Source organism: Triticum dicoccoides, chromosome 3A (assembly GCF_002162155.2).
Source record: "Triticum dicoccoides isolate Atlit2015 ecotype Zavitan chromosome 3A, WEW_v2.0, whole genome shotgun sequence".
In the NCBI taxonomy this organism is placed as follows: domain Eukaryota; kingdom Viridiplantae; phylum Streptophyta; class Magnoliopsida; order Poales; family Poaceae; genus Triticum; species Triticum dicoccoides.
Genome location: NC_041384.1, coordinates 635,237,570 through 635,245,981, shown reverse-complemented (window position 1 = coordinate 635,245,981; position 8,412 = coordinate 635,237,570). Strand labels below are relative to the sequence as shown.

Sequence of the window (8,412 nt, the reverse complement as noted above, 5' to 3'; positions counted from 1 at the left end):
ATCGATAAACAATCAAGTTTGGCGTCCGCAGGCTCACATGGTTCGGAATTTATGACCGGAGACGAGTCCGGAGTTCCGGTGACACAGATGTCATGTGAGGTTAAATCCATGTGCGGCTCCAACGCCGGGGAATCTGCGGCCTCCGTGGCGGGGTTGAGCTTCCCGTCCTTGGATGGCGCAGTCTGCTCCGGATCTAAGGCCATAGCGGTTACATGAGCTGTCTCATGGATGCTGTCCGATGACAGATTTAGGTCATGTCCATCGGGGTGACCAGGAGTGGTTGTCGTGGTCTCGAATCCGGTGAAGATCAAGTCTCCACGAATGTCCCCAACGTAGTTCAAGCTCCCAAATCTAACCTGATGGTCAGGAGCGTAGCTTTCGATCTGCTCCAGATGGCCAAGCGAGTTGGCCCGCAGTGCGAAGCCGTCGAACACGAAGATCTGTCCGTGGAGGAAGACCTCCCCCCCTGGACTGCATCATTGTAGATGGTTGAAGGAGTCATCGAACCTCTTGACGACGGCACAGTGGAACTCTCAATGAAAGCACCAATGTCGGTGTCAAAATCGGCGGATCTCAGGTAGGGGATCCCGAACTGTGCGTCTAAGGTCGATGGTAACAGGAGACAGGGGACACGATGTTTACCCAGGTTTGGGCCCTTTCTATGGAGGTAATACCCTACGTCCTGCTTGATTGATATTGATGAATATGAGTATTACAAGAGTTGATCTACCTCGAGATCATAATGGCTAAACCCTAGAGGTCTAGCTTGTATGGCTATGGTAATGAATCTCCCTTCTCCAGACTAAGTCCTCCGGTTTATATAGACACCGGGAGAATCTAGAGTTACACAAGGTCGGTTACAAAGAAAGGAATTTACATATTTGGTCGCCAAGCTTGCCTTCCACGCCAAGGAAAGTCCCATCCGGACACGGGTGCAGTCTTCGGTCTTCGTGTTCTTCACAGCCCATCAGTCTGGCCCATGGCTAACAGGCCGGACGCCCGAGGACCCCTTAGTTCAGGACTCCCTCAATCACAAATGGGTAAAAGATATTCATGACTAGCTCCGGCGATTTTTGTTGTTGTTGAAAAGGACGTTGTATTATACCCACACCTCTACATAGGTTGATACATATATAGTCCTACTAGGTCTTGTAATCTGGAAACCAACCCAAGTCATTTGCGTGTGAGTTTCTTTATGGATTGTTTGAATGATTAGGAAACAGTATTTTTTAAAGGAAGCACGTTCTTCAGAGCACACCAAGGAGTTCTTTACAGTCACCAATAAGTGCAAGATAAAAGAAGGAGGTTGATTAACTGGAGACCACATTGTCCGGGCACCTTTTTTCTAACTGGTGAGCTACATATTTTTCTTCTCTAGGAAAGAATTGGAAGGTCACATTCGCCAGCTCTTGGGCCAAAGTAGCATGGTCTTCAAAGATGGCTACCACACTTCCAGCAGACACCGCCAATCACCATTGTCTCAATCAACGAAACATTTATTATCATGCTCCTAAGAAATCCAAACCTTGATCTAGGTAAGCTTCCTCTTTCAAATTGTTGTTTAACAGTATTAAAGCTTTCACATTTGATTTTTGATGAGCAGATTTGTAGTGGTGGAACTCCTAGCTGAGCGGAACTCGCTAAGAGCAGTCCACTTCAATCGCAAGTGTTTTGATGACCCGGGGACATAAATCTTTTCCGAATCCCCTGTCTGCTAGTGAAACTGTGCAGCCATTGTTGTTCAGACATGCCTGCAAAGAATAAAGGACCACTCAGGAAATAATTATGGTCAGACAAATCTAGACTGCTTATAGTGATAATCGAGAAACAATTATCAAACAACTCATATGGAATGCATGGTGCTCATTATTCAAAAGCACAAAAATGTGCACGATAGCTTCTAAATGGAAAATTAAAACTTCCTAGATGTTTAATCTAATCCTAGTTGCATCATCACCCCGGTCTGTAAATGCAGAACTGACAGTCATCCAATTGGAAGACTGAATTCATGCACACTCCTAAAAAAGTTGAATTTATGGTTGTCGAGTCCTGAGACTAGCAATTCAGAATCATGTGCATTTTCACATCAAGAAGCTGCAAATGTTACCTTCTTAACAACAGATAGGGAGTCTGGGTGGTGGCAGCTTCCTTGTTGGTAGGATCTGCAAGTTCCACTAGGGTCTCCGAAGCTCGCAAAGTTAACTGAGGAGATAATTCTGCCCTTGGGGCAAGACAACTGTGCTTCAGATGCAACTCTGCCGTCATCTGGCATATTTTTATCCCATGTTTCCATGTCAACAATAGAAGGATAGTTCTCTGACACAAAGGAGCAAATACTTGTTGCAACTCTTCTTGAGAATGTGATCTTTGTTGGATCCCCACCCTGCTCCTCAAAAACCACCAGGGTGTTCCCCGATGGGTGAAACCATGACCTTGGTACATGGTACCTGACCATAGATAAAAGAGAAGTATGAAACACAAGAGAATAATGGCAGAACATGCTTAATTAGGATGTGAGCTCAGCAGTGCCAAATGTCATCACATTACCATCTTTGAGTTGGCTTCCCACATCCAGTCCTGCAGTTGTCTGGAGAAAATTGCCCTCTATAGTTGCAGCTAGGAGTGCACCTATCATCAGAAGAACTAGTCCTAAGCCAGTACCTCCCTATGGCATTTCCATTCAACCAGGCCAGGCCTTTCCCCATAGACTGCATGTCTAGCCCAATTGGGTCATCTCCTTGTGGAACATCAACATTTACCTAGGAGTAGTATTTTGGATTAGTATACACGTAGTAGGATGTGAAGAAATCATCAAGAATAAAGATGGTAGCATATTACCTTGTACCATGTCAAAGGTTGATCCTTTGGTGGCTCGGATTGTTGACTCCACCTTCGGTTATTCCCTTGATCGGGCTTGAACAAACTGTAGTGTTCGCCCTCCAACCCAATCTACAAACAAATACATGAAGGAAGCACGAATGAACACCTGTCTCGATTATCTCAAATTTTAGACATAAAACTCAGGATTGAAAGATATAGGTGGATACAGAAATAGCGAAGCATAATTACCGCAACTTCCATCATGTACTTGTATATTAAGTTCTCACTAGAAATTTCATACGAAGAATCTTGATGGAAATACCTTGTACGCCCAATTATTTGAAGATAAGTCCATGGTTCCATTTTCCATTCCAGAGATGTTCACAGTTGTAAGGCCCGCTCCTACCCATTCATAACGGGCTCCTGCATTCTTAGAAAGTATACACAGTTCCAAATAGATAAGCACTTTTAACTTCAAGTAATCTCACCTAACCAATAGTAGTCTCTTATAAACAAAGTGTGTAGAACAGTGGATATCTACGTGACATATCACATATGTGTGCACATAAAACAACATGGGCATGTAAAGAACACCATACATACTACTCCCTCCGTTCCTAAATATTCCCTCTGTAAAGAAATGTAAGAGTGTTTAGATCACTAAAGTAGTTATCTAAACGCTCTTATATTTGTTTACGGAGGGAGTACTTGTCTTTCTAGGCATTTCAACAAATGACTACATACAGAGCAAAATGAGTGAATCTACACTCTAAAATATGTCTACATACATCCGTATGTAGTAGTCATTTGAAATGTCTAGAAAGACAAATATTTAGGAACGGAGGGAGTATGATACAATTTTAATCATTTATTAAATTAGGTGCTTACTTGCAATCCAACAGTCATACTCAATAGTGCAATTTCATTCTTCCCAGTCCTCAAGTTGATGGGCATGTGCACACCGAAACTTGATTTTGAGCCATTACCAAATGCACTACCTGAGAAAGACATCTACAAGAGATAAGTGCAATGACATGGAAACTTAAATTGAAGAGGCTGTAAATTGTAAGAAACCAGTATCTAAGGGTGAGAGACACACTGGCGGACAATGTAGGATTCGACAACCCTTCAAAAAAAAGTCACGTTCATGCTAATGTAAACAAGTGCTCTGCTTCTTAAGGATTCATATAGGATCAACTAGAACTTCAGAAACATCCTAGAGAACGTCCAGTCAAAGATGTTGATGCTAATGTAACAATTGATTTACTTCTTAAGGATTCATGTAGGATGAATTAGAACTTCAAAAACATCCCACCAAACGTCCACTCAAAGATATTACAACCTCTGTCCGGACTTAACTGTCGCTAAAATGAGTGTATCAACGCGTCTAGATACACTCATTTCAGCGACAGTTAATTCCAGACGGAGAGAATACTTTATATGGTTTCTCTGCATAAAGTAAAGAGAACATAACACACCTATAAGCATGTCATTCAGGAAAGCGTGAACACCATGGCCTTTGGAGTCGATATTAAGAATTGGATGCTTCCCACTTGTGGGGTAACTTCTGTCTACCTTAAAACTGCATTTTTATTATAAAAGAATCAGTAAAGTACAACACTTAATTGAATAGGATGGTCCAAATAAACATAAATAAATAATACTAAGACCTCTCATCTTTGGTTGATACCAGGCTTACCAACATATCCAAAGCATGAAAGCATACATGATACATAAAATAGTTCTATTATTAGACCAACCTTGTTGTGTGCCACAGGTAGTCAGTAGAGTCTTTTGTCGTATTAATATGGTCTACAAATCCATTTCGTATGAAGTCATTTTTATCCCAAATACCAATTTTCTCCGTGAAAATACTCCACTGATCAGGTTTCGATGCTTGCAAAGTTTCTGGAACCATGTCGACCATCGAAGTTTGAGATCGAACCTAAAGATGATCAATCATCAAACTGGAGTTATAAGTAAGAAAGGGTGGTGTGCTAGATATTCTGTTTCTCAGTTAGGCGTCGAATAATCTTATGTTGGCATTATACTTTTATCCTTTTCAATTCTTACGTAACTTTTTGTTTCATCTTATGAGAAGGATTATCCATTTTCACCTTTTCTGAAAATTATCCAAAGGGAAATCAAATACCTTCGCTGTGTTGTAAACCACATTATCGCAGTCAGGTAGGATGCTAACTGACCAGGCGGGAAGATCATATTCTCTCTTCCTGAAAGTGACAACTTTGTCCTTTTCCGAGTCAATGTTAGATAAGAATGCAACACATCCTCCTGAGTGATCGGTGTAAACATCGGCCTGCAAGCAGAAGTTGACACTAATCATTTGACGAGGCAGCAGACAAACATATTAGTCCACATGGGGACAAAGATGTGGAATTTTTAAAAAAGGGAATGGTAATGTTCAGTAATAGATACATTGAGGTTGACTTACAGTGGTCTGCAATTATAAAGGGAGTAGGATATATGATATACACACAAGATTGATTTTACTTATTTTTAGACAAAAAGAGCTCAAGCTTGTGAGATAAGTAAGCATATCATACATACTAGCTGGATAGATTATTTTTTAGAACACATATATATCACATATAAGCCAATAGAGGACAAAAATCTTACTTCTTGTTGAGGCCCAAGAGAAAACGACGTTGAGTTTCCATAAAGCAGACTATGTTCACACATTTTTATGGATTTGTGAAGCTCCCTCAGATGTCCCCATTTTGGAAGCCTCCTAAGGCCTGGAATTCAGATCAATGAATAATTGCAAGATTGTACTAGCTAAGGCCTAAGATTATTGAGGAATCCATAAGAGCAATATAGCCTAACCATATTCGTCAATTGGTGCATCATAGTCATAGCTAGTTGTAATGAAGGGCCCCCCAGTAGTGCGACCAAAGTTTGTTCCACCATGGTACTTGAAAAGGATAATGCAGAGCTGGTCAATTTTCACTAGGATGAAATTATCAGTAGTTACGCTACCGAGTGAATATGATTTAGATGCTTGATGGTAATTAGCAAAAAAAATCAGTGTCTTTGTCAAGTTAGAGATGAGATGTGTGATCCACTGTAATGTTAGAAACTTAGAATGTGAGTAAAGTTAGTTCTTTAGAACCAAGTTAGAATATGAAGTGTGTGCAGGGGAATACCACATAGTAATTCTGAACGGTGCCACCTTTTCCAAAGAAACGCGCAACAGAAAATGCAACATCCTCGGCGGGTCTGTGGGGATTAGCTTCACCAAAATTCTGGAACCTAAATCGAAATGGAAATTAAAAAAGCAAGGGATTATTGCTTCCACTTTTTGAGAAAATAAAAATTGATGTACATAATTTGCTTTTTCTTGTGTGTGTTACGGACGAAAAAAAAGAAGTAATTCTTAATCAATTGCTATGGAGATGTGCCAAACGCATTACCATCCTGGCCAATTCTCTGTCCAAATTTTTGGCTTGGTTGGCGAATTTGGCTCGAATTGATCGCAATAGAATGAATTACAGGTGTTTATCTGCAAATGTCACTTGCATCAATCAATAGATCAGACAAAAAAGATCTACCAATGAATCTGTAAGAACTCTATCAGAAAATAGTACTACTCTATTTCTAAATATAAGACGTTTTGGCAGTTTATTAATAGAAACAGAGGGTATATATGTATGAACTCCCAAGCGCATGCATGTATAGATGCCAACGGGATGCTAATAGCATAACCATTGCTAAAACCTTACCAAGACATAACCCTGAAAGCAATTTTAACATGGTCCCTCCGACCTCCTCGTGTGAAAAGAGGAGGTAAGAAGTGAGTAACATGTTAAAATGTGCCGTAACCCTGAAATGCGCACTTACCATCCCTTTTTTTTTTTGAAGTTTCGCACTTACCATCCTGGGATCAGCAGAAGTTCCATGTCACCAGCAAGGAAGTACAAGTACAGCTACCAATGATATGCTGTTTTGTTTTTGTTTTTGCTTTTGTTTTTTCCCTGCCATAATTAACAGTTGCAGTTTGGGTGATAGTAATGCTGCCGGTGCATACGACAGGAGGCACTAAACGTCAGAAACTAACCACATGATCTGGGGCATCGGACTGCTGGCACATGATCCAAGGGACGCCGGTGTTCTGAGACAGAGCCATACTAGCCGCCCACCTTGCGTATGCCTTGCCGCCAGCCCCATATGCCTGTTCGGTACCTTCATACTCATTCTCAATCTGCAATGCACAGATTCAGCTTCAGATATAATCCAATCCTGTGCAATCGCGAGGAACATGTATTCCAAAGCTGTTTGGATCGTGACCTGAGCTAGGATGATGTGCCCGCCCTGCGAGGCGAAGAACCGCTCCTTCTTCATCATGTCCACGATTTTCGTCGTGAAGCCCTTCATGTGAGACTGTATCCAGAAGAAATAATATCACCAGGATTATCAGTTCATCACCCAAACCGGCGAAGTTACCACAAAACATTGCAGAATTTACAGGCCACGCTCACCTTGAATGGCTCGTTGTTTGTCCGGAACACCGTCCCGGGAATGTAATGCAGCCACACAGGCAAACCCCTAAAACCCCACACAAAAATTAACACACAGTACACCACAGAAACAAAATCACAGTCATAATCATAATATTGCGACGGCGAAGGGGAGAGAATCGGACCCGAAGTTCCACTCGCCGGCGACGAAGGGGCCGATGCGCAGGATCAGGAAGAGCCCGGCGTCCTTGACGACCCTCGCGAACTGCACCAGATCGAACCGGTCCTCGAAGTAGTACTGCAATCCATTCAACAATCGCACATGAAAACCCCCCACGAACGGACTAAATGCAGCGCAAAATATTGAAGACCAGCGGGCGCGGCGGGCGGACCTTGCCGGGGGCGGTCTCGTGGCCGTTCCAGAAGACGTAGGTCTCGATGCAGTCGGCGCCGCCCTCCTTGGCCTCCGCCACCAGCTTGGGCCACATCTGCGAGCAATCGAAATTACTGTATTATTACTGCCGCCACAGTGCCACTGCTAGCTAGTGCATGAGCTGGGGTGGTAGGATCGTACCGCGGGGACGCTGCGCGGGTAGTGGATGGAGGTGGAGATGAGAAGGCGGCGGCGGCCGGAGATGATGAGGGAGCGGTGGTCGTACGCGACACCGGAGACTGCGGCCGCGGCGACGACGAGCAACGCATGCAGCACCAGGAGCAAGGGGAGCAGCCGGCCGGCGGCGGTGGCCATGGCTGGAGTCGAAGACTGTGGTGCCGTAGCACTGTGTGTAGACAGTACGCGCGGCGGTGGCGTTATAAATAGTGGGTGCGGTGGTGGCAAGCGAGACGCCGCGCCGTGGCGGCGGGGTCTCTCGGTACGGTGTGCCGTGGCAACTGTGCAACGGCCAGTTTCACACCATCCTACAGAGTCCGGACTTGGCTGCCTGACGTACTCGCGAAGAAGAAAAATCGGCCACGGCCACGCATTCACGTACGTCACGCTGCTGGATGGCGCCAGGTGATGGCCGGCCAGACCGCGCCATGGACAAGATTACGCGACGTCGCGTCGGCGCTCGGGCGCTCCGTGGGTGATGCGCTGCTGCATAGTCCAAGCAGAGCG

General features: G+C 43.9%; 1 protein-coding gene across 1 annotated transcript; it reads right to left on the bottom strand.

The window, feature by feature from the left end:
- Window positions 1–984: 984 nt before the first annotated feature.
- LOC119272398 (beta-galactosidase 3-like) lies at window positions 985–8,043 on the bottom strand. The gene is made up of 19 exons (XM_037553894.1): window positions 7,870–8,043; window positions 7,688–7,783; window positions 7,481–7,593; window positions 7,317–7,383; window positions 7,126–7,218; window positions 6,896–7,039; window positions 6,252–6,340; window positions 5,985–6,090; window positions 5,665–5,752; window positions 5,458–5,576; window positions 4,973–5,137; window positions 4,581–4,765; window positions 4,299–4,402; window positions 3,709–3,818; window positions 3,143–3,250; window positions 2,839–2,949; window positions 2,548–2,759; window positions 2,108–2,447; window positions 985–1,751 (listed from the first exon to the last, which is right to left on the bottom strand). The coding sequence occupies exons 1-19, from the start codon at window positions 8,041–8,043 to the stop codon at window positions 1,641–1,643; spliced, it is 2,535 nt and encodes an 844-aa protein (XP_037409791.1). The 3' UTR covers window positions 985–1,640.
- Window positions 8,044–8,412: the final 369 nt, after the last annotated feature.

Excerpts from the sequence above, each read along its gene's own strand:
- LOC119272398 (XM_037553894.1), bottom strand. The coding sequence starts at position 8,043 with ATGGCCACCGCCGCCGGCCGGCTGCTCCCCTTGCTCCTGGTGCTGCAT. Across the intron at positions 7,594-7,687 it reads ACGAGACCGCCCCCGGCAAG|TACTACTTCGAGGACCGGTT; the intron begins GTCCGCCCGCCG and ends AATGGATTGCAG. Across the intron at positions 2,448-2,547 it reads GGGAAGCCAACTCAAAGATG|GTACCATGTACCAAGGTCAT; the intron begins GTAATGTGATGA and ends ATCTATGGTCAG.